Consider the following 25,000-nt stretch of genomic DNA (forward strand, 5'->3'; position numbering starts at 1 on the left):
AGCTGTGAGAAACTATGTGCCGTTAAGCAGCATCAGTTTGATTCTGGGCAAAAAATATTTTGTATTATTTGGGTGAAAAGGTCAAAGGCTCAGGCCGGGGTCAAGGTCCCAATCAAGGTCAATGTCATGTTGTTTCACTTGAGAGAACGGAATTAGGCGGGATTCTATTCACGCGCACCATTTGTATGCCATTTGTGTACAATTTTACTCTAGTGGCTACAATTGGAATGGCCTATCTGTCTATATCAGGGGTGGGCAACTTTGATGATGGCGAGCGAGGGCCATTATATTTCCACCTTCACTCCAGAGGGCCACATATATACATATATACATATATATACATATTGCTATGTCGTACTTTGTCATTCTAGTATCTCATGCAAAAGAAGCAAAAATAGCCGATCTACAAGCTCAAAACGCATCGCAGTGAATTGGAATCCTGGATTATTTTTTGTTATTTTTTAATTGGAATCCTGAAAAGTAACATTTGGATTTAATTTCAAACGCATTTAGTTATATACTCATGTTAACTTTATGAACCTAAATACAAATATATTGGACATAAAAAAAAACTATACTACTATACTATTCATTAAGGTACTAATATAGACTGACGGAATTAAAGCAGGTCATGTTTGGAATTGTAGCTGAAATCAATAATATATCAGTATTCCGGTATTAACCTACGGGCCGCATTAAGTGAAGGTGGGGGCCGCATGTGGCCCTCGGGCCGCCAGTTGCCCATGTATGGTCTATATACACCACTTTTGACCTGATTTCCGAAAGTCACCTGTTACATAGTAGGCACGTCATTGCTGATTGGATAGTGCTCAACGAATCATTGTAAGGGAACTGGTTCCGCCCCGCCCACAGACCATTACATTGACTTTTATTAAATCTGGTGTGAGTGATAAGTAGGCTGTCCCAAATAAACGTTTAACTTTTGGGCTGAAAAGGTCAAAGGACATGGTCATAATCAAATGAGAGTGCAAAATGACAACAATCATTTGTACAGAGTAAAATTAAATACTGTATCTTGACAATTGCATAGTTGCTGGTGGAGGTACAGTATGCATCTACTGAGTGCAATCTTTCTAGTTACTCATCTTCATCATTCTGCTTTATACAGTTTGTAGTCCAGTCTATCTTGGACACGGCACTGCTAGGTTTTGATGTGCAATATCTGTTGGGGACTAAATAAACCACATAAAACATTGTTGAAGGTTGCTTATATGAATGAATGACGAATGTACTGTCTCTGTCAGTGCAAAGATAATCCCATAAAGTACTTGATACTGTCTCTCTCACACACAAACACATTCTCTCTCTCTCACACACACACACACACACACACACACACACACACACACGCGCGCACACGCACACGCACACGCACACACACACACACACACACACACACACACACACACTGCCATCTACGTAAGACCATAATGAACGTTCAGTCATATGGAGTCAGCCGGTGGAACGACTGTGGCTGTCTCTGGACCCTTTTTAAGCTCTGCTGCTTATTTACCTAACCTCACACGCACGCGTGCAGCCACACACACACACACACACACACATGCATGCTTTACCCACACAGGATGGCAGACTGGCTAAGGGCGGAGAGGTTCAGACAGTTAGGCATCAGAATGATGAGCTGGAAGACCAAGCTGTCCATCTCTATGAGGGAGACCGGGAGTAGCTTCAACATTTGACACTACTGCTGAGCTCAGAGAGGTTATGATAATGAGAGGTTAGGATATATTGTGACACTGTTCCGTGGTTACAGGGATTATAGGTCACCCATTATGTTATGATGAACTACAGTATCACGGTTATTTCACGATACACAGCAAAACCCGCGAGTGTGAGAGTCCCTCCTGACTCTGCTGTATGGTTCTACTTCTCTGGAAGTTGGTAGGCAAAGAATGTAATATCCATCACGCACGATTTCAGTGATTAGCAGCGCTGGTTACAAAGCGACTAGTTTCGTTTGACTTCAGCTTCTCCGCGAGGCCCCTCTCATCCCCTCAGCCTCCTGCTGTTCCTCAATATTCTAGAAAAATGAACCACATATCCCTTTCCGGGAGAGAAGCCATTATTTACTACAATTAAAAACAGCACCAATGATGTCAACACATGACAGAAATCCATCAGCTTCGAGGAAAGAGATCAGAGAAGGCGAACAATGCATGTATAAACAGTTGCCATGAGCCAAGAAGTAAACCATGTCCCGTGTCACATGCCCATTCAACCACTTAAATCCTATGTACGCGGTTGCCCGAGGTCCCCCAGGGTTCTATACGCGGCCCCCTCCTTTTTTCTCTCTGCATTTCTTCACCAAATATAGCCTATCTAGTATCAACGCGCAATGATGTATTGTGAGTTTGTAGATCTGCTATTTCCAGCGAATGTTCGCCTATTCTTTCTGAATGTTGCCTATTGTGACATGGCCATAATAGGGATGCTTCATGTGATTAAAAAAAATGTAATAACACAATGCTGATACATTGTATATTGTATACATTGATGAGGAAATGGAACTGGATAGGGCACACACTTCGCAGACATAATAGATCAATCACCAAACAGACTCTAACATGGAACCCGCAACTTGGAAAGGCAGGAGGAAGAGAGGAAGGCCTAGAGCCACCTGGAGAAGAACAACAGAGCAGGAGATGAAGGTGCAAGGACTGTCATGGCAACACAACTGGAGCGGAGGGCACAAGACCCAAGGGGATGGAGGAAAAACACTGATGGCCTACGTTCCTAAGGGAATTTAAAGGCCTAAGTAAGTAAGTAAGTAATGCTGATATACAACTCGCTGTCCAACGTCATCGATAGCAACATAATTTGCTGAAAGAAACAAGGTTTTTACATGCATAGACTTTCAAGTAGAATCACTATGGATTGAATCACCAGGCATTTCCTGCCATGCACACCCTGACTAAACAAAGAGACAAGAGGCTGAAGGATGCTGGTAGTTAGGTCAGGGGCGTCAATTGGGTATGGCAGGGGTATGCAGCTGCCATACCCTGGGTCCAGGGGGGGAAATAAAAGTGACTTTCAAATATAAATCCATGAATTAATGTCTCTTTGTCTATCTGTGCTGGTTGTAAAATTACAGTAAAATAAATACAAATGCAAAATTTTACAAAATGGTCACTTTAACAAGGTATTATAATTAAATTCTCCCCATCTTGGCAGAATGGTATATTCCCAGGTTCCGCAGGTCAGCTGCACAGGTGCAATGCATTATTGTTAATTGTGGCACGTTTACTAACATGCCAAGTTTAGCTGCACTTGAACAACCGTTCCAGGCTGACATATCCAACCCAAGAAACTGTAGAAACGGGGGGGAAAAAAGAAAATGATGTACTTCTAAAAAATAAATGTATCATGCCTGTTGATAAGGTATGGCAACATGACTGGTGTCTTGAACGCGCGCCTTCACGCGCGTTCAAGACACCAGTCATGTTGCCATACCTTAGCTTTTTCTGAACTGACGCCACTGAGTTAGGTAATGACTCTACCATGGCCACCGTGGTCCAGGGGGAGGCGTGGTCTTCACTGGGGTGTATTCCTGTGTTCCAGCGGGACTGCAGCAGGTAAACCACTGGCTCCACGCTCACGTTGAACTTTGACACCCACATCACCTTCACATGACCTTCTGGGTCCTCCTGGAATGTCATCTCTCTGCGCGGCTTCAGAGGGACCCCTGCAGAAACACAAGCCTTAGCATTTTGGTGTTTTTTTTGGATTATATTTTTAACCATATGAACTCTAAACCTCTGTAAAAAAAAGGCCAATCTACAAGCTCTCAAAGCATTGCGTTACACAACGTGTTTTTAGTATGTGTAGATCAGAATTCAGAAGATATTTCAACGAACTGTACACGTTTTAAGTGGTTAAAAGCGGTTCTGCTCAATTAGAGGAATTATACAATGTGAAGGGACATGAAAGTTGGAAGAGACACAGATGGGTCTACTTTTGTGTGTTTGTGGTTTGTGTGTTTGTGATTTATTCTATGACATAAAAGAATACACACACATTCATTGTTTTATTCGTCATTATCATTATTATCACTACTGATTAGCTGTCGGGGGCCACTTTTTATCATCTGGTTTGCAGGTACTATGTATACATACTGCATGATGAATTAGTTTCTATATTATACATTTCAGGGGCGGCATAGCTCAGGGGTAGAGAAACCGTTATTAGAGCACAAAGGGTTCCCGAAGGGTTCCCAGTTCGAATCCAGGCTCCCCCTGAGTTAATGTCGAAGGGTCCTTGGGCAAGACTCTGAACCCCTAATTGCTCCTGGTGAGTAGGTTGGTGCCTTGCATGGTTTCCTCTGCCACAGGTGTATGAATGTGTGCGTGAATGGGTGAATGTAATGCACAATCTCTGTAAAGCGCTTTGGATAAAAGTGCTATATAAATGCACCATTTACCATTTTTATACAGACTTTTTAAAAGTCAATCGCAATTCATTATTCAAACATAAATATGAAGCAGCATCAAATGAGGCTGGGGCTTGCCTGCAGGCAGGCAGGCTCCAAAGAAAGCCACAATTCCACAATGGCAGACTTTCTTTTGCAGAAAAATGAATGTTCCACAGAAAACTTGAATTTGCCACAGAATTGTGGAATCATGCAAGTGATGAAAAGTACTATGCACTTGCTGTAGTTTTGCTTAAAAGACAGATGGTAATTGTTGCTGGGAAGTTTCTAACTTTGCATAAAAAGAAACCTGAAAGTCTGTTTAAAAGTATAAAAACACATTGTTTGTCCTTGACTCTTGTGTCTGTCATGTCGCAATGCTACGTCTTGGAGAAGTTGGGAGTTTTGAGAAAGCCCAGTTTCTGACCAGGAATTATGAGTTGGAGGGCCATTTTGTTTTCCTCTCCTCGGTTGATGGAAATGAGATATCAAACTCTAATGGCCAGATGAGCTTGAGCAGACCAGAGGATGGGCTATCCTGACAAAATGTCAACTTGTTTTCTGTTTTAAACGCGGTTTGCTGATTTTTGTATGGTACTTTCATTTATTTCACATTTCAAGTTTTGAGGCTCTAAAGATGGTATAAACCACTTTGGTCTGTTGGGTGTAAGGATCAGCACAGGATCTGCTTTTAGTCTTCATCTGTTAAATGGTAAATGGTGCATTTATATAGAGCCTTTATACAAGGCACTTTACAGAGATTATGCATTACATTCACCCATTCACACACACATTCATACACCAATGGCGGAGGAAGCCATGCAAGGCACCAACCTGCTCACCGGGAGCAACTACAACTAGGGGTTCAGATACACTAATTCTGGGGGAGCCCAGGATTGAACTGGGAACTCTTTGGGAACCCTCTGTGTTGTAAGACTCTACCCCTGAGCCACTGCTGCCCCTGTTAGATATAGCATATGACTACAGTATAGTGTCTCCACAGTCCTTAAAACATGAACAAACTTCCCTTTATAATTGTGCGGTCAATTTATTCATAGATCAATCTTTTCTCTGGTGACTATTTTTGGATGGTCTTTTCAAATAAATTGGCACTTTAACGTGCTTATAAATACAATGATAGCTTAAATCTGGCAAAAAATAACACACAATGACATTATGTGTGTTTGATTTATCCGTCTCAAGCGAGTTTCAAATCCCTGCAAGTTGATTTTCATACTGCACTCAGTGCACTGAAATGAATGGAATCCAGTGGCTTCCTCAAAAATCAAACAGACTACAGTATACTTTGGAAAATGGTCGGCAGAAATGTCACGTAAAGTCAATGGGCTAAACATGCCAGACCGCCGGCATGGTCCTTAATTAAACTTAAACTATCCCCGGTAGGTCTGTTCTGCACATAGCGGCACACGTCTACGGTTAGGTAGTTGGCTCCTAGTAAGTTGTATGCAACGTGAAAATGCAACTAGATATGTCTGCGTGTGTACACGTGTAAGAGAGAGAGAGAGAGAGAGAGAGAGAGAGAGAGAGAGAGAGAGAGAGAGAGAGAGAGGAGCTACATAAACACGGCAGGGAAGATGAAATTGAGTTATAAATGTTCTTGTGTTAAAGTTTGTTGGTTGTTCATAAAATGTATTTCATTAAAAAGGCAACCGTTTTTAATGGTTGCACAATATAGCAAAAAACAATGCTTCATAATTGCAGAAGAAATAGAATGCACTTAGAATGAAAATGGTTTTACAAGTACTGTCTTAATGTAGTGTTATAGTTATGTTTATGTTGTTATGGCTTGCATGAGAGGGGTTGTGGGAGGGGAGGTGAAGGGAAAGGTATGCTGGAGTCTGTCAATGTATGCAAGTTTTGATGTTGTCATTTTAAGTAAAAAAAAATATCAAAAACTACATTGAGAAAGGTTTTACAGCGCATTCCAGGGCCTGGTGACAGATGACAGGTACATGTTCCTGCTGATGAGCAGGGATGTGACGTTTACCTTTGTAGAGATTGGCTGGGGCTTGACAAGTGTGTCCGCAGCCATTGGAGCAGCACTTCCTGGGGGCGGGACAATGCTGGTCCGACGAGCAGCTCTCTACGCAGGCGGCAGCGAAGCCGGTGGCTCGCTGGGGCGGAGGACAGTCCCCCTGGCGCGAGGACCTCAGGGAGGCCAAGAAATCCCTGCTGGTCACACACTCTGTCTGCTTCTGAAGAGGTGAAGGAAATGAAATAGGAAGGAGAGGAAGGGGGCAGGGAACAGAATAAGTATTATCACAGCTGACACACAAAGACACACACAGACATACCAGGCAAGTGTCCTCCAGATACGTAACTCACACTGACTCTGCAAGAATGACCCCAGAGACTTGTCTCCTGAGCTATGTCTCTTACTCCTTCTCTCTTTACTGTGTGTGTGTGTGTGTGTGTGTGTGTGTGTGTGTGTGTGTGTGTGTGTGTGTGTGTGTGTGTGTGTGTGTGTGTGTGTGTGTGTGTGTGTGTGTGTGTGTGTGTGCGTGTGTGTGTGTGTGTGTGTGTGTGTGTGTGTGCGCGCAGTGTACAGTAAACACAGGCTTTATTTTAATGGTCCTAAATTACCCCATGTAAGCCAGTCAGCCAGCCAGCCTGTCAGCCACTACAGTCAGTAACAGGCTTTTCACTACAGCTATTGTGATGAAAAACTGGTCTGTTTGAAAACCACAGGGACCGGCTCTGAAAATAATCATTTTGGGCCACACACACACACACACGCGCGCGCGCACACGCACACACACACACACACACACACACACACACACACACACACACACACACACACACACACACACACACAGACAGACACAAACACACCACACTTTCTCTCTCTCTCTCTCTCTCTCTCTCTCTCTCTCTCTCTCTCTCTCTCTCTCTCTCTCTCTCTCTCTCATTCCTTGGTCTTACCTCACAGGACTTTGAAAGCTGCACCTTTCTGGTTTCCCACAATTCCTTACATGGTTGAAGACACTGCAGGCAAACAGGAGATAGAGAGAAACCATCAAAACCTACCAACAAACAGACAGACTGTGATTTCACTTCTATGTGATACATTTAAAGTGTACAGCAGCACAGTAGCACACAATAAACAGAAGCATTACATATCAGCAACATCAAGCAGTAGTTTTTAAAACAAAACACACACACACACACACACACACACACACACACACACACACACACACACACACACACACACACACACACACACACACACACTCATATATAACACACACAAAGACACACATGCACACACACACACACACACTCATATACTGTATAACACACACACACACGCACGCACTCACACACACACGCACGCACACGCACACACACACACACACACACACACACACACACACACACACACACACACACACACACTCATCTGGTGTGCCACCTCAGTGAACTGGTGAATGATGGTTCTTTCTAAATTAAAACCAGACGACATATAAAAATTGCGGTTTCACCTCTCTGCCCCCCCCCCCCCCCTCTCTCTCCACTGCTCTGCCCCCCACCCCCCCACCCCCACTGCTCTCTCTTTCTCCCCTGCCATCTCTTTGTCTCCATCTCTCTCTGCTGCTCTCTATCTTTCTCTTCCCTTCACTCTCCCGGTCTCCCCTGCTCTGTCTTTATCTCTCTCCTTCCTACTCGCCTTGTCTCTCTCTCCATCTCTCTCCCCTGCTCTCTCTCTCTCCCTCATCCCCAACATGTGGCTGGGTTCAATCGATTCTCCACTTCATTCCACCTCACTGGTTCCTACTGACTACATGAAAACCTCCACTGTTGAACAAACAGTTACTGTTGGACGAGAAGTCGTATTCTAAACATCCACAGCTATTCGGCAAACGGCACAGTAAAAGTCCTCAGTGTCCGTTTAACTCTGAGCGTGTACAAAATGTTACCAAATGGACCATCAGCTTACATTTGTACTCTCAAGAGTAACACATTGATAAAGTAACACTGATGGTTTTACGGTGTATGGTCTGGCACCCCAGGACTGCATTCCCTGTGAATGCCAGTAGTAGCAAAGTGTTGTTTAATGCCCGCGGCGTGGAACCCCAGAGCAGGGAATCCATTTCAGTGTGTGTGGAGTCTGGAGGTGGAGGGATCCTCTACTAGATAACATGACGCATGTCTGAAGGAATGCAGTCATGCAGAGAACGGCACGCACATACTACAACACAGTATTATTCACACTGTACATGATATGTACATACAAACATGCACCTACTCCCCATGTACATAGTATACACATATTGCCACTGTCGGGCAGAAACCTTGTGTCTCCAAGTTTCAAATTTGTACATTTCTTCGCAAAGCAAAGCCCTGCATGCTTCATCATACAAGGCCGTCGCACGAAAGTAGTGAAAACAGCAGATCTACAAGTACACATTTGTGCTTGTAGATCGGCTGTTTTCACTAGTTTAAATCATTGTTAAAATGATAAATACAAAACAAACGGTTTTGGACATACAAGGTTTCCACCCGACAATGACGATATACAGTACATGTACCTACATGCACACACAGTACATGCATACTAAAAGACATATGAAGGCACTCCACAGAGACACACACTATTGTAACCAAATCCTGAGGTGTGATGTGTGTGTGTTTCTGCGGGATAGCTCCCTGAGGTCTCTTCATGGTGTGATGCTATAATAACTATGCTCACAAATCCCCCCAAACGCCCGCATCATACCATACCCCCCGCCCCCACCCCTCCTGAGATCCACTCTATCCTCCCCGCTCTCTCGTGCACTGATACTTTGATCCATTCCTCTATTCCAAATGTTTGGAGTCTTCTTTCTCCACTCATTTGCCCTCTTGAACCTCTGTTCTTCTTTTTTTCTCCCCTCTCCTCTCCTAACCACTCTTTTCTTCTCTTCTCCTAACCTCTGCTCTTTCCTCCAATCTTCTCCTCCCCGCTTCTCCTTCGCTCTTTTCTCCTCTCCTCTCTCTGCGGTTTTCTCTCTGCGGTCTCTCAGCTCTCCACCTTGCTCACGCATCAGGATTTGTTGTAAACTTGTAGATTTATAGGCTATTTTCTGTATTTCTGCATTACACCGTTGTACAACAAAGTATGAAATAGGGCTTCCCTGAAAGAGAGATGTATATATACAGTAGCAAGAGGAGGATGTACAGGTGCAGGGATCATGGAGGTATGGGAACGGAAATTTTAGGGGAGGGGGTAGAGATGGAAAAAGAAAAGAGACACATGTGCATTACAGTTTTTCACGATTGCTAACACACGTTTCTCAATACAATAACGGCTTTCTCAAAACTGCACAGTGCACACACAAAACTGCAAACCTCACACACAAAATGCTAAAATTTTAGATTTTTGTGTGTTAAAGTTGTACTATGTAACTTTTTTTATAAAACAAATCTTAAAATTCTCCTAACTATTAAATCACAAAAGTTTTAGAAGATCCGCGCCGTGAATTTCAGCCTGTAAAGCCTTCTCTGTATGTAAACTGAGATCCTTGCCGTGGACCGGATCTCGCGCCAAAATTGCGTCATCACACTACCGGCCAATCACAGCGAGGGTTATACAACTGCCGGCCAATCACAGCGCATCTTGAAGTGGGGTCGCTATGGCAGCCATATTTGTTGTCGCCCGTTTGTACCATCCCTTCTCTAGGTAATTTCGCCTACCAGGCAGGGTGAAGGAGTCCGTATCTCTGGAATTACTGAACGCACAGGAACAAGGGACCCCTTAAAAGATAGATCTCAGCGAGGTGGAGGCAGACGCGGGGGTCTGAAGGTACGAAAAACGTCCGAAAGACGCGGACGCGACCGCGGTTTGCTATAGGGCTAATGACCACTAGTTGGGCATCTTACACAGTATGGCTTTAACAATCGTGGAAAAACTGTAAGTGAATAATTGGCTTTCTCACTACCTTACTGTAAAATAGTATCCTATGGCAAAGCATATGAAGGGAGTGAGGAAGCCAATTCTTTCTTTTCCAAAATGCAAGCTGTTTATTAGCATTTCTGTGAACACTCACTGAATTATCAGCAGGTGTTTCCTACTGCCTAATTGTGCTCTCCTCTATAATTCAGTAGCTTGCTGGATATGGGATATATACACAACACCAGAGACAACGAGAGCTAGCGCAACAATGCTTATGAAGGAAAGTTATGAAATAATTTAATTTAAATGCATAATACTGAAGCAAGTCCCAGCGAGGCTGGGCTACACGTTTCCTATTAGGCTTGATGCACCAATAAGTGTGTGCGGTCAATAAAGTGCAGATAAGATTTAATTACAAAAGCATCTCATCAATTATGTCGGCAAGAACCCACATTATAGCGCGCCAGTGAGGTAGACACCTTTAGCGGTTTTAGCAGTTAAGTAAGTGGTGGGTCTCATGCATTTTTATCATCAGTTCCGTGGACTGGTGTAGCATAAAAGTGGTCTGGTATATATTACTGTAAAATTGATTGGAGCTGATTTTTAACTTGAACTAAAACAGGAGAAGAATCTGCGTCATTTTAGATTTTTGCATTGCCTATTAAAAAAATAGAAGATATACAAGCTCACAGCACATAACTTTGTGCTGCGCTGCAAGCTTGTACATCTGCTATTTTTGGCATTTTTTTAAGTGTGAGAACGACCTCATATTTAACATATTTGCCACAGGCTATGAGGTGTGTAGTGTGCCAGTTCCCTGTCAGTCTCAAGTCTGCACATAGTTTGGGTGCGTGCCGTGCACCCTCCGGGTATGGGTGCACCCCCTGGGTAAGGGCTAGTGTGACATAGTTCCCCAAACAGATCTGACCTTCAAACACACCTTACACATTCCAGCATCACTGTTATGTTGTAAATCATTCAACAAGTGTACACACAGAGTATGGAAGAAGAGATGTAAGTGAAATAGACACCTTTTGGCCCCTGCGGCCAAAAGATGATTTACGGGCGAGCGTGCGTGTGTATGTGGTGTGTGTGTGTGTGTGTGTGTGTGTGTGTGTGTGTGTGTGTGTGTGTGTGTGTGTGTGTGTGTGTGTGTGTGTGTGTGTGTGTGTGTGTATGTGTGTGTGAGAGAGGCACAGTACACACTGCATAGATCATAGGTTATACATGCTGTTTAACACTCTGAGAAACTAACACCCTAATGCTTTGATGAATGACATTAATGACCCTGTGAGTACGGTTGGTGTGTGTGTGCATGTGTGTGCGTACACATGGTTGTGTTTGTGAGATAAATGATTACACTGATATTTGAGTGCCTACACACACACAAACACACACACACACACACACACGCACATGCGTACGCACCCCATTTCTCTTCCCACCCCCCACTTCTTGTCTGTCCTGCTGTTTCATGGCCTCACCTGCCACGATGGAGGGATGACAGCCGCACGGGGGGAAAGGGAGGAGAGGAAATGAGAGATGGAGCGAGGGAGCATTGTGGTTTCAGGATGGATGGAGAGCGAGGGTGGAGGGACGGGGGGGAGTGTCAGTTGAAAAGGAGAGAGGAGATGAAAGACAAACAGTAAAAGAAGTCCAGAGAGAGTTGAGAGAGGGACATGGAGAGAGAGATAGAGCGAGAGAGAGAGAGAGAGAGAGAGAGAGAGAGAGAGAGAGAGAGAGAGAGCAAGGGAGGGAGGAGGGAAGGAGTCAATCAGTCACAGACCAGATGTGTTTGCTCTCCTTACAAGTCAGTGAAATGTAAAGAAATCATTAATTGGACATGTTGAGACGATCATTGTGTGGTTATTATCTTTCTGCTGATGTAAACAACACAGATGCACTCGCCGTTTTCCTTTTCCAGAGCGTCAACACAGCACATTAATTCCACAGACACAGTTTACAGTGAGTGAAATTAGATGGTTTACTGTGAGCGTGATTTATGCAAGTTGGCCGTGTAAAAATACACCTTACAAGGAAAATAAACACGAACGGAATATGAAATTAATTGAGACTGTGTCCTGAACCACCTAACCGAGTTTAATGTGTTTCCCTGACTCTATGTAATTGATACGTGCCGGCTGAGTGCATTTACAAAGGCATGACAGACAGCGCAGGGCTTTTCAGATGGCGTGTGTGTACACTACATGTTTCACATTTTGAATGACCTCAAGCGTGCGCATACACACATAAGACGCATAACCAATTGTGTGTGTGTGTGTGTGTGTCTCTCTCCCTCTCTCTCATCCATATTCACATGCATGGCAGTCAAAAATGGCTTTACAGTACTTGAGTGAAAAATAGCGGAACAAATTCTCAAATCCCCTTAAAAAGGCAGGTTAGCGTTTTAGCAGACGCTTGGAAATGCATGCGAAACGGCGAGCGCTAACTAAAGTTGGCTGGTCGAGGCAAGAGATGCTGAGAGAGAGAGAGAGAGACAGAGAGAGAGAGAGAGAGAGAGACAGAGAGAGAGAGAGAGAGAGATGAAGTGGGCAGGGGGGTTGAAGGGAAAAAGTGAATAAATGGGGTTACAGTGGGATAGTAACATGGAGGAAGGAAGGAGGGAACGGGTGAGAGGAAGTGTAGAAAAATAGATGGCTCAGTGGTCGGAGGTCATAAATCGAGGGCCGGGTCTCTCCATGTATCCCAACGTCAAGCCTCCTCTATCCCTCACACCCAACGGTCCAAAACGGGCTGGGATTTTGTGTGACTTTTACTAGACAACAAGGGAGAGAGATGCCCAGGACCTTCTGGGCTATAATGATAAGTCAAGGTGGGCTGAATTTAATGCGGCAGGACGGACGCACTGCGCTCAGCCGTGCCAGCATTTCCGACAGCACCGTGTTAGTGCTGGCGCGCACGCGGTACGGTAAATCAAACGCACCTCAACCTGACACTACTAAACCACCAGCTGGAAGAGGGAGAGCAGATTAAAGAGTATATGGGAAGAGGAGGATGTACAGATGGACGGATCATGGAAGGAGGGGAATGGAAACGTCAGGGGGAGAGATGGAAAAAAGAGATAAATGGGAAGGAGAGAATGGGGGAGGAGAGGAATATCGGAGGTGGGAGAGCAAGAGGAAATCTCAAGAGGAAAGGGAGAGAAAGACAGAGATTAGAATGAAGACACAGAGAGAGAGAGAGAGAGAGAGAGAGAAAAGAGAGGAGAGATGAATGAGGCCTAGAAGGAGAGAGAGATGCCCCTCTGTTCCTCTGTTTTACACAGGAACATCTCAGAAGTCACCAGTGTTACCAGATGGGAAATGTTGAATTATCGTACCGGAGGCTCAGAATTATCGTATTTGACATGAAACTATCGTACACGGCCAAAAAAGAGAAATCACTCGCGTAAAAACGTAATTTCACCAAAAAATGCGTCTTTAGTGTAAGAAACAACCTCGTTTTAGACTCCTGCGTGACAAAAACGCATCAGATATGCTGCGTGGAGGCAGGCAACTTCTTGGAGCTTACACAAATAAAAGCCTGAAACTGGTCTGGAAAGATGCAACCAGTGTTTTTAATGCCTCCAAGTACAGATCTAGGGTCAGATTGACTGATTTCCTGGCTTATTTTGTGAAGCCAAACCAGATCCCAGATCAGCAGCCAGGGAAAATAGGGAATTCACGCTCTTTTTGATGATATGCCGAAATTATCGTACATTTGGGCATTTTTGGAATTATTGATCGTACATCGTACAGAGGGTCAAATTATCGTACATACGATAATTATCGTACGTCTGGCAACACTGGAAGTCACCTTCACTGACACGCACCTGCTCCAAATTAATACTGCTCCTGTGTGTGTGTGTGTGTGTGTGTGTGTGTGTGTGTGTGTGTGTGGGTGTGTGTGTGTGTGTGTGTGTGTGCGTGCGTGCGTGCGTGCGTGCGTGCGTGCGTGCGTGCGTGCGTGCGTGCGTGCGTGTGTGCGTGCGTGCGTGTGTGTATAAGAAAGCAGCAGACAGGACAGCAGAGCACCCATGTTTTGGCACAGCACATCTGCCATGGCGTCCTCCAATTCCTTGTGGGGGGTTGGAGCTTGTCTTTAATAATATCTTGTCCAGTATAGCAGCTCTGAATGAAAATGTAGTACAGCTGTAGGTTGATGGTCCTTATAAAGGGGTAAATGATGCTAATTGGCCTTAGATGTACTTTGTGGTCACACTAAAATAAAAAATAAAACCCTTGAAAACAAGGACTTGGAAGCACAATCTCTCCCTTTCCTCTCACTCCATTCCTCTTCTCTTCTCTTCTCTTCTCTTCTCTTCTCTTCTCTTCTCTTCTCTTCTCTTCTCTTCTCTTCTCTTCTCTTCTCTTCTCTTCTCCCTGTTTCCGTCTCTATGTATATTTCTGTGTCTCCCTGTCTGTATCAAATCACTCCACACTGATTCTGCAGAACAAAGCCTCTCCCCCAACCCCCCAACGACCACTGGGAATCATTCTGTCTCTCTAGTCATCTGTTTCTTATGAAGAAACCATTACCATAAAGAGAGCTTTAGTGATTGCTAACACTAACTGGCCATAAGGTAGAGATCTGGCAGCACGGTTTAGCATCGCAATGTAGTCAGGATGTGTGTTTTTCATTCACTGCTATATCACAACAAGTTATTAGTGAATAGAACAGAATAGAATAGAATGAATCAGAGAATTCACCTTTCGCAAAACCCCTCCCCAAAATGCTGTCTCCACCCGACCTCTGTCAGTTTTACAGCCGCCTTGTTCACTTCAATTTCAATATCATGGATTTTGCACATTAAATATTAATTCCGTTTTGTATCCAGAGCTTCCAAATCCGTCGACAAGGCCTGGCATGCATTGGAAAAATGTGTGCATGACTATTACAGTTTTTCACGATTGTTAAAGGGATATTTCACTTTCAAAAAAACTTTTGGTCATTTTATGGTCTACTCAGGCTTTTGTGAACAATACAATACGGGCCCCACGCCTTGGGGTGATTTTGTCACAGTACCTTTGCACATGCGTGTGAAATTTGTCCTCTGCATTTTACCCATCCTATAACAACTACTGTAAGAGCAGTGAGCAGCCACTGGATTCTACGGCGTTCGGGGAGCAATTAGGGGTTAAGAGTCTTGCTCAGGGACAAACATCGACACATTGCTGACCTGGCCGGGAATCGTACCTGGGACAACCAGGGGCTCTGGCTTAGAGCTTAAAAGTTCAGCCCGAGCCTAATCTCTCGAAACAGCTCGCCAGATTGGGCCGAGCCCGACGGGTCGGTGCGGTGCGGGCTGGGCCGGGCTCAATTTGTCACGTATATGTCGGGCTTTGGGTTGGGTCAGGCTTTTATAATCTGGTAGGCAAGCGCAGCGCGGTATCATGATGTCTCTGTGACTGTGTAAGGTGCGCGGTCATAACTATCGCTGCGCCGCTGCTGCGCAACTTGACACAGTTGAACGTGTGAGTGTGCATGCTCCCGTTGACTGTGTGTGTGTGGCGGTGGCTACTGTGGCCCCGTGTGCACGCATGCACTGCCTGAGCAGTCCGGAGGACATCGTTGAAATCATTCACAGACAGACACTTTTGTATATCCTAATAATATTATGGACGTTGTGTGAATGTTGTAGCTATAACAGCCTGTACGCCTGCTTCCTGATTAAGCGGCGGCCGTCAGCTGTGTTCTCCAGCGAGGCTCCGATGTTTATTTGTTCCATACAGGACGGTGCTTGCTACAATGTCTTTTATATATATAAAGACAGTTGGAAAATGGTAGAATGACTCTGTTCTTAACGAATCACCAATATTTTATGAGAAAAAAGGCTACTGCAGCCTGCAGCAATTAAGCTAGTTTAGAATGTCGGGCTGCGGGCTGTGTCGGTCTCCAATTGTCAATTATGTATCGGGCTTTGGGCCAAGCTCGGGCTGACGTTCTGCCGGGCTGGGCTGGGCCGGGCTCACTTTTTTAGGCCTGATTTAAGCTCTACTTCTGGCTACCGAGGCAGGCTAACCACTCAGCTATGGACGCCCTGTCATAGCCACACCGACAGATTTTAATTTGCTTGATTCAATATTTCGATATTTAATATTCATTTTATCAGACACTCCCCACCTAGGGCCCCTTCCTATACAAACCCATTGTAACTCCATTTTAACCATGATAAATTCATCAAAAACACCCATCTTATTTTTCTGGTGACTCATACTGCCCTCCTAATACTAGGGCTGGCCGTGTTTTTTCGATAACTTGTTTCATTTATTTTTAACAATTTTTATTGTATTAATTTTTTTCCATTTTCCCAAAATGGCCAAGCACCTGGCCAAGCCGGAGGCACGGTGGAGAAAATCAAACCCTTCTCCATGATGATGGGTGGGACACCACCCGGACACGACTGCTGAACCACATCTGTGTAGTACTTTGTTTCACCTGACATATAGACATAGTTTTTACACGTCTGCTTCTCTCTATACATAAGTTAATAAGTAATCTACTGTAATCCTGAAAGGTGTACTGAGGAATCTACTGGTGCCCAGATGGCACCGATGTGTATCTTAATAGTGGCTGTAGTTTGCACAGTGGTGGAGCTTTGTCTACTTTGTGTTGATTTTAGCTGAGACCGCCGTTACTGTAGAGCCGTAGATGACAGCCTGCTGCTCACACAAGCGCGCGCGCACACACACACACACACACACACACACACACACACACACACACACACACACACACACACACACACACACACACACACACACACACACACACACACACATCCTGGATAATATAACTATAAACCTGCCATTCGCACTCATCCCTTGCTGTCTCTTTTTCTACTCTATCGTTTCTGTCTCTTTTTGTTACTTCAAAGCCCCATATTCTTCACCTTACAACAAGTAGTTAAAATACCCGATCCACAAGCTCACAAAGTTCTAGTTCTACTTTTTTATTATTATTCTTTATACTATTTTTTATATATTAAAATGTTCACATATAATGCCATGAAATAGGTTAATGTAGTTAAACTGTCAACTCCAGGAAACATCAGGAGGAAAGTGACGAGAGAGAAAAGACGGGTGGGTAAACAGAGAGGCGAGGTATATGTGTGTGTGTGTGTGTGTGTGTGTGTGTGTGTGTGTGTGTGTGTGTGTGTGTGTGTGTGTGTGTATGCGTGGTTGTTTCTCTCAGGGTGGTATAGTGTGGTGAGGTCAGGTGCTGTTACGTATGGCAGGGCTTAATGGAGCAGGCCGTTCTTGACATTAACCCTTACTGACCTCCAGACACCCACACACTCTCTGCTGATAGACAGGGTTCATCTGACATATGAGGTCAGTTGCACAGATAACTAGGTTAAGCTCCATGACCCTTCCTACTGAAATACACTACACAGAAACATGCAAGGCCCAATGTGTCACTTTAGCTTTCTCCACTCCTCACTCAGTTCACCAGGGTCTGATTCACAAACACATTCATACTCCGATGGCAGAGGAACCCATGCAAGGCACCAACCTGCTCACCGGGAGCAACTTGGGGTTCAGAGTCTTGCTCAAGGACTCTTCGACATTAACTCAGGGGGAGCCTGGATTCGAACTGGGAACCCTACGGGAACCCTTCGTGCTCTAATGGTAGTTTCTCTATATCCTGAGCTATGCCGCCCCGACTTGTGGGTCAGGACCCAGAGAGGTCCCCAAATAATTTTGGGAGGTCCCCCAGGGCCCCAATGATGGTTTTCTAAAACCAACCAACATACAGTATGTGTATACAGGCTATCTTTGCCTCTAAATACCTCTAAAATGAAAAATTTTGCATTGGCCAAATTGTTAAATATTAAAGGCAGAAATTGGAAGAATAGCAGATCTACATGCTCAACGCCTCAAGGCATTGTGAGCATGTAGAATGGCTATTTTCACGATGGAACCAATTTAAACAAAATGTAATGTCTCAACTCCTACAATTCCAAGTGCTTGTCAGGGTGAGGAGTCCCCAGTTCAAATATGATTCTTTTGGGGGGGGGGGGGGGGGGGTCGCAGCCGGAAAAGATTGAGAAGCACTGAGCTAGAGGAGGAATCGAACCCACTTTACGGGTCTATTTGGTTCCATTTGGACATGTAAATTAACACTCTGAATTTTACAGTGCACGAAACTGTAATATAAAAGAAAGTCAAGCATATAACAGTAGACAGAACTGGCTGCTAAAAATACACAGTAAGGAAACTCCGTTCCAATTAAACAATGAATTCACACGCACCGCGTGGACACACATACCCTTTGTGCATGCTACATGCACATGCATGCACGCATGCACACACTGAGGTCTGCTGGCAGGCTGTGTAAAATGAATAAACAGGGGCTAATTTTTGCTCCGGGGAGGTTGGGTGGGGGAACGGGGCACGGGTGGGGGTGAGGCTGTTTTAACTAAAAACAAAACATTTACTATTACTGGAGAGACATGTGGTAGGGATTACATAAAGAAAAGAAGGGAAAAAATAGTGTGTGTGCTGCTCATGCGCGTGTGTACATGTACGTGTACGTGTACGTGTATGTGTGTGTGTGTGTGTGTGTGTGTGTGTGTGTGTGTGTGTGTGTGTGTGTGTGTGTGTGTGTGTGACACTGTGTGTGTGTGTGTGCGTGCGCTCGTGAATGAGTTTACCTTACTGGTGACATCTAATCCCTCTCTCCTGGATGTCCACTTTGTGATCCATTTATTGTCCAATCATCATTTTTTCCCCCTGCTTATTTTCTGCTTATTAATGGTCTGGGAATAACATGTCTGCACTTCTGCATTATGAGCACTTTTGCTGGGTTCTTTTTGCGTTTTGGTCTATAAATAATTCTTAGCTTAGGCTAAACTGTGCTAAGATAATACAAATAAAATAATGCTGATACTATATAGACAGAAGCAAAAGGGGTAATTTCACAGTAGCAAAACTAACGGAAATAGGCAATCAAGCTCAAAACATGTCGTGGTGCGATGCATTGTGAGCTTGTAGCTTTGATATTCTTGTGCAACTCCTGTGTGCGATGAAGCGTAAGTGGTTAATTAGACTGATCAAATCTTTCGCATTCATTCGTTGACATCTAAAAAAAAAGACGCTTTGCGATTACCTATTTGATTAATTGACAATTTGATCAATTACAAAGAAAATAATCGATGGTTGCAGCCCTAATATACAGTATACAGTCTATTATACCTCTCTAGAATGAGTTGTTTTCAGCAATGTGATGACTGAACTCTGTACCAGACCGTGGTCACGTCACGCTCAACTCGGTTTCTCCCGCCTGTGGATGAGTGCGCAGAAGGGGCCTGTGGTGGGCCTGTTTCTTGTGGGTCCCCCCACATCACACGTTGTGATGTAACCATTCGCACATGCATTGACAACGTGACACAATCAAATAAAGGCGTCATTTAGAGGAATCCGCGGTATGGGGTTGATTTGTCTCAGAGCCGGATACAATCAGCAGGCCTAAACACTGTGGAGGTGTACACGACATCGAACATGGTGTGTGTTTAGTGTTACAAGTCTGGCAACTCCATTGCACACAAGTCTGCTTACCATCTACTGCCCACTCTACTCTGTGTGTGTGTGTGTGTGTGTGTGTGTGTGTGTGTGTGTGTGTGTGTGTGTGCGTGCGTGCGTGCGTGCGTGCGTGCGTGCGTGCGTGCGTGCGTGCGTGCGTGTGTGCGTGCGTGCTTTTTTACCTGTGAGCAGCGCCTGTGGTTCTCACACCAAACCAGAACTTGGTCATTCTGAAAGAGACAGAAAAAGGCCAAAAAACAGGATTGTTAAAAACAAATAAACCTGAAAGAAAGACAGAGAGAGAGAGAGAGAGAGAGAGAGAGAGAGAGAGAGAGTGTGAAAGCGAGAGAAGGGTGAGTGAGAAAGCTGGGGAGCATGAAAGAGAAAATGAGGGAGAGAAATGAGAGAGAGTGAGAAAGATGGGGAGAGTGAAAGAGAGAGATTAAGAGGGAGAGAGACAGGCAGTCTTCAAGCTTCAGTCTTCGCATGATAGTGAAACATGTGCATTTTACAACCAGACAGGCGTACCGGTATACAGTCAGTGAAAGGTCACTGAACAAATGTCTCCATTATATTACCCAGGCATATCCGACACATGCCCACACATAGACAAACACACACACTTTTTCTTATTTACATAACGATGCTCTGGGTGTAAAACGACATGGGCAACACTGTGTGTTTGTGTCTGCCGAACCAGACGGAGACCACAGGCAACACGTCACTCTGAGATGTGCGTGCGTGTGTGTGTGTGTGTGTGTGTGTGTGTGTGTGTGTGTGTGTGTGTGTGTGTGTGTGTGTGTGTGTGTGTGTGTGTGTGTGTGTGTGTGTGTGTGTGTGTGTCTGTGTGTGTGTCTGTGTGGGTCTGTGTGCACGACCGGGGCTTGTGAGTCAAGACCACCAGTAAACATGGCTGCCTTAACCACGGAGACGGAGCTAGACGTCATCACACGACCACAGGGCCAGAAATATCAAAACCAAATGAACCCCAACTCCAATCACAAGGGGTTCTTCAAGTCTTTAAACCCAGGTGAAATAATGTTCCTTTCCACTGACCCTCAGAGTCACCAGACTCCTTAACACATTCGCTTGAGCTCAAAGGAAAGGACATTTTCCAACCATGGTTTGTTTGACTTTTGAGGAAACCATTGGATTACCGGGATGTTCATTTCAGTACAGTATAAAAATCTATGTGCACAGACTTGAAACCTGCTTGAGATAGGTAACAATAACAATGTTATTGTTTTTTTTTAATACTTTTTATTGCAATGATTTCAATTCATATTTCACATTTTATATTTTCTTTTCTTTTTTTTTACATCTTTTTTTTAACACGTGCAATGTTAACAATGTTATTGTTGGGTTTTTTAATACAGAGATTAATTTACAAATGGAATTCAAACATTCATGACTTATTGACCCCACGATGATGTTTAGCCAACAATGAATCAATTACTGTATATACTAAGTACAGTATGTTCAGTAATGTATCAATGACTTTGGAGTCTCTAATCTCGTCTGAATCTAGTCTAAAAATAAAGCTATTAACGGAAAGATTGTATATGTTTATATGTACAATGCATGGACAAAGCTGTTAACCACTTGAACCCTATACTTTATTGACCAGGGTCCCCACCATTTACCCTGTCTACACCAAATCTGTTCCCAAACATAGCCGATCTAAGCTCACAGCGAGTTTTGGCTATAATCGGCAAACATTTGGCTATAATAGGCAATGCCTATTATGACCTGCCCAGTCTAGTGTTATAGCATGTAATTAAGAAACATTATTAGATCATTTCATTTGATAACCTGTTCACCCTACTACCCTGATGGATAAATAGCTTTTCATATTCCACAAGCCTTTGTTTGGACAGTTTGGACAGGAAAAAATCTGCTTCTCTAACCTTTGAACCACAGAGCGACTGAACCAAAAGGGAAAGATAAATTGTGAATGTGCTCACTGGAGCGAACACCTGCTCACAGCCATAATGCTTATTTCCAATGTATTGGGGGGTGGGAAGGAGATACATACATTAATGAAACAAAGAGTGAATAAATGATAAAAGGAAAGTTTGTGGCAAAGAAAACCCTGAGATGAAGCGAGTCTGTTTTAAATCATTTCTATGGCTTAACAGGCAGGTTAAAAGTTGTGTCAGCTAGAGCATGAAGGCGGAGGCAGGCGGTATGAGATCACTTCATGATGATCCAGCCAATTAAAGTCCTCCTGAAGACGCTGTGTCAACACCGGACAATCATGATGTCCTCATACTACAGTACATCAAAACAGCCATTAGAATAGTGTGTGTGTGTGTGTGTGTGTGTGTGTGTGTGTGTGTGTGTGTGTGTGTGTGTGTGTGTGTGTGTGTGTGTGTGTGTGTGTGTGTGTGTGTGCCTCAGTATGTGTACGTGAGTGTGCATGTGCCCCGAGAATGAGAGTGAGTGTGAGTGTGCGTAAGTGAATTGTGTATGCGTGCATACATGTGCGCGTTGCTCAAGAATGTGCGTGTATGTGTGTGTGTGTGTGTGTGTGTGTGTGTGTGTGTGTGTGTGTGTGTGTGTGTGCGCGTGCGTGCGTGCGTGCGTGCGCGTGTGAATGTGTTGATGTGTGAACTTCCATGGTGTGTGTGAGATAAGTCCTCTTAATGAGTCCTAAACTCTTTCACTCAGAGAGCTGTGTTTAGTCTAAACAAAGCTCATCACCAATGCACCTCCAACTATTCTCTTTAAAGCAGCCACTGCATTGTTGCAGTGAATGGGCTTAAGGGTTGGCCTGGGTTAAGGGTCCTGGGGTGAGGGGTTAGAGGTCAGGGGTTAAGGGCTTTAGTGCTGCAGGTGAGGGAGACTGGTGTGTGCATTTCTGCAGTTGGTTCAACTCCTGGTCAGGGAGTTGAGGAGTTTAGATGAATTTGGTGCGTAACAGCTTATATTAAAGCATTAATATAAAAGCATTACTGTCCAATACCGGTAGGTGATGGTTAAGACAAACACTTGCAGATACCAGTTGTTTACTATTACAGGTACAAGTAATTTACTTACTAAAAAAGAGTCTTCCCAGTTTTGAAACACGCCTGTGATAGCTATATTTAATTAAAGCAAAATGTGATTATTGCAGCATACACATGCAGCGTAAAAGGTTGTTGTTGGCTGCCAATGCATTTTTGAAATGTACTGGGCTGGCAGATGCTGACGTTCGGCCAGCATTGGCGCAACTGATCTGTCTGTCAACATTCAGAACGGGCACCAACTGTCTATTTTTGTACCAGGGCTGCTGCTTTCTTGGCCTTTTGATGTGTGAAAAAGGCTTCCTGTTCCAAACAAGCCTTGTAACTGTGATATCTAGCATGTAAAAGTAATTATTTTCGCTAGCTTAGCCACGGATAGTGGTGCTAAGGAGTTAATCCCACTGTATTTTGAATCTAAGTCGCGCACCACTCCCAAGCTGATGCTCCATCATCACTAAGTGCAGATGGCAAATGCCAATCCACTAGCTAAATGTTTACACTGAGACACTGTGATGGGCGCTTTTTAAGGGGGGAAAAATGTTTGAGCAAGTTTAAGGGAACTGTAAGTTTGGGTTAGGGTTAGTTTGTACTGAGCGTTGCTATGTGACCGAGATAAACGAAAGAAAACCTTGGCGCACAAAGAATATGTGAATAATATGCACCGCTCCCTGCAGTCCCGTGATGCTCTTAGCAACGTGTCACTTCCATTGAAGACGTCAAATGAATGAGCTGAGTGACAAAACACAGCTTCCTTCCAGTCGATCTCAACCACAAAAGAACGGCATGTTTCTTTTTGTTTAGGCTACCTGCGGGAGACTGATTCTCAGCTTCAGCTTCATTCTACATTGAAACCAAAATATGAGTGTTTTTATTCTATGCTGTTTTTGAATTGTCATCTGAAACGAGATTGCTGTGTGTTTTCAGGGAGATCACGGTGTGTGTGTGTGTGTGTGTGTGTGTGTGTGTGTGTGTGTGTGTGTGTGTGTGTAGCCCTTTAAGAAGACTGAAAGTGTGTGTGTGTGTGTGTGTGTGTGTGTGTGTGTGTGTGTGTGTGTGTGTGTGTGTGTGTGTGTGTGTGTGTGTGTGTGTGTGTGTGTGTGTGTGTGAGTTACTAAGGTCATGCTAGGGTTGACACTCTGGGCCAAACAGTAGCACATAATCCAAGCAGTTAGCAGGTAACAGGGATAATACTGAAGATATAGCTCACACTAGGGGGGAGAGAGAGAGAGAGAGAGAGAGAGAGAGAGAGAGGAGAAGGAGGACAGGATTAAAGTGGAGGTACAGTAGTAGATCTCGGGTGAATAAAGTAACAAATCTATGGTAATGGAAGGAAGGGTGGAAAGCAGAAGAGGATGGATTATGTTGTTGTCACGGCAGGGAGAGAGAGTTATTCTCTCCATCCCTGTCTCTCCTTCTCTTCCCTATGTCATGTATGCTTAAACCCTACAGTAGAACTATCCCGGATCCTCCAAACAGTTCCTCTTTGGCTATGTAGCCTACTGTAGAAGCAGCGCTAGAAGCATGGACAAGTAAAACATAAATCACCAGCACTCACCGAAAGTCCTTTTTGTCTCTCTTATTTATGTAATGACCCTGCCGCAACAACGCAGACACTATAAGAGCACGCATTTCTAAAGACAGACTCAGAAATACACATAATCACTATACAGCAAAACAGAAAACACGGATAGAAAGATTCAAATTCAATTAGAGAGGCCTGTAACCCTAACACACACTTTAGGCCATACACATTAATATTACACTATTTAATGTAACTTAACAAATATATTGTCTTAAAAATCCTTTCATAAAAGCTCTACCACCTTACAGTAGGCCTTCCCAGAAAAGAAATATTATAAATTAGTAGCATAAGTAAAAATTCTTAATTTAAGCCTTTGGGGTGTTGTGTATATCTAAAAGGCCTGTCTCTCTCTGTAGAAGTAATTTATCACGGTGCCTGCCTCTATTTAAAAGGCTGTGCTGTCTCTATGCCCTGAACTGTTAAAGAGCAGACGTGTGTCGCTTACAGTGGCCCCACCAACACAAAGAGCTGCTCCCTAAAGTATTCTCAACAATCAAGTGTGTTGAATTGATCTCCTTCGTCATCATCACATAACCTCCACAGTGT

At 44.1% G+C, this 25,000-nt stretch overlaps 1 protein-coding gene across 1 annotated transcript in view; it reads right to left on the minus strand.

Moving 5' to 3' along the window:
- Positions 1 to 25,000, minus strand: part of anos1b (anosmin 1b) — a gene marked incomplete at both ends in the record, with an annotated part of 56,346 nt that overhangs the window by 22,747 nt on the left and 8,599 nt on the right. The window contains 4 exons of the mRNA XM_080727958.1: positions 3,537 to 3,721; positions 6,453 to 6,660; positions 7,391 to 7,453; positions 20,050 to 20,097. Of these exons, the coding sequence (XP_080584084.1) occupies positions 3,537 to 3,721; positions 6,453 to 6,660; positions 7,391 to 7,453; positions 20,050 to 20,097 (504 nt within the window). The remainder of the gene's footprint in view (positions 1 to 3,536; positions 3,722 to 6,452; positions 6,661 to 7,390; positions 7,454 to 20,049; positions 20,098 to 25,000) is intronic.

This window comes from Nannobrachium achirus, assembly GCF_963921795.1.
Source record: "Nannobrachium achirus genome assembly, chromosome: 1".
In the NCBI taxonomy this organism is placed as follows: Eukaryota; Metazoa; Chordata; class Actinopteri; order Myctophiformes; family Myctophidae; genus Nannobrachium; species Nannobrachium achirus.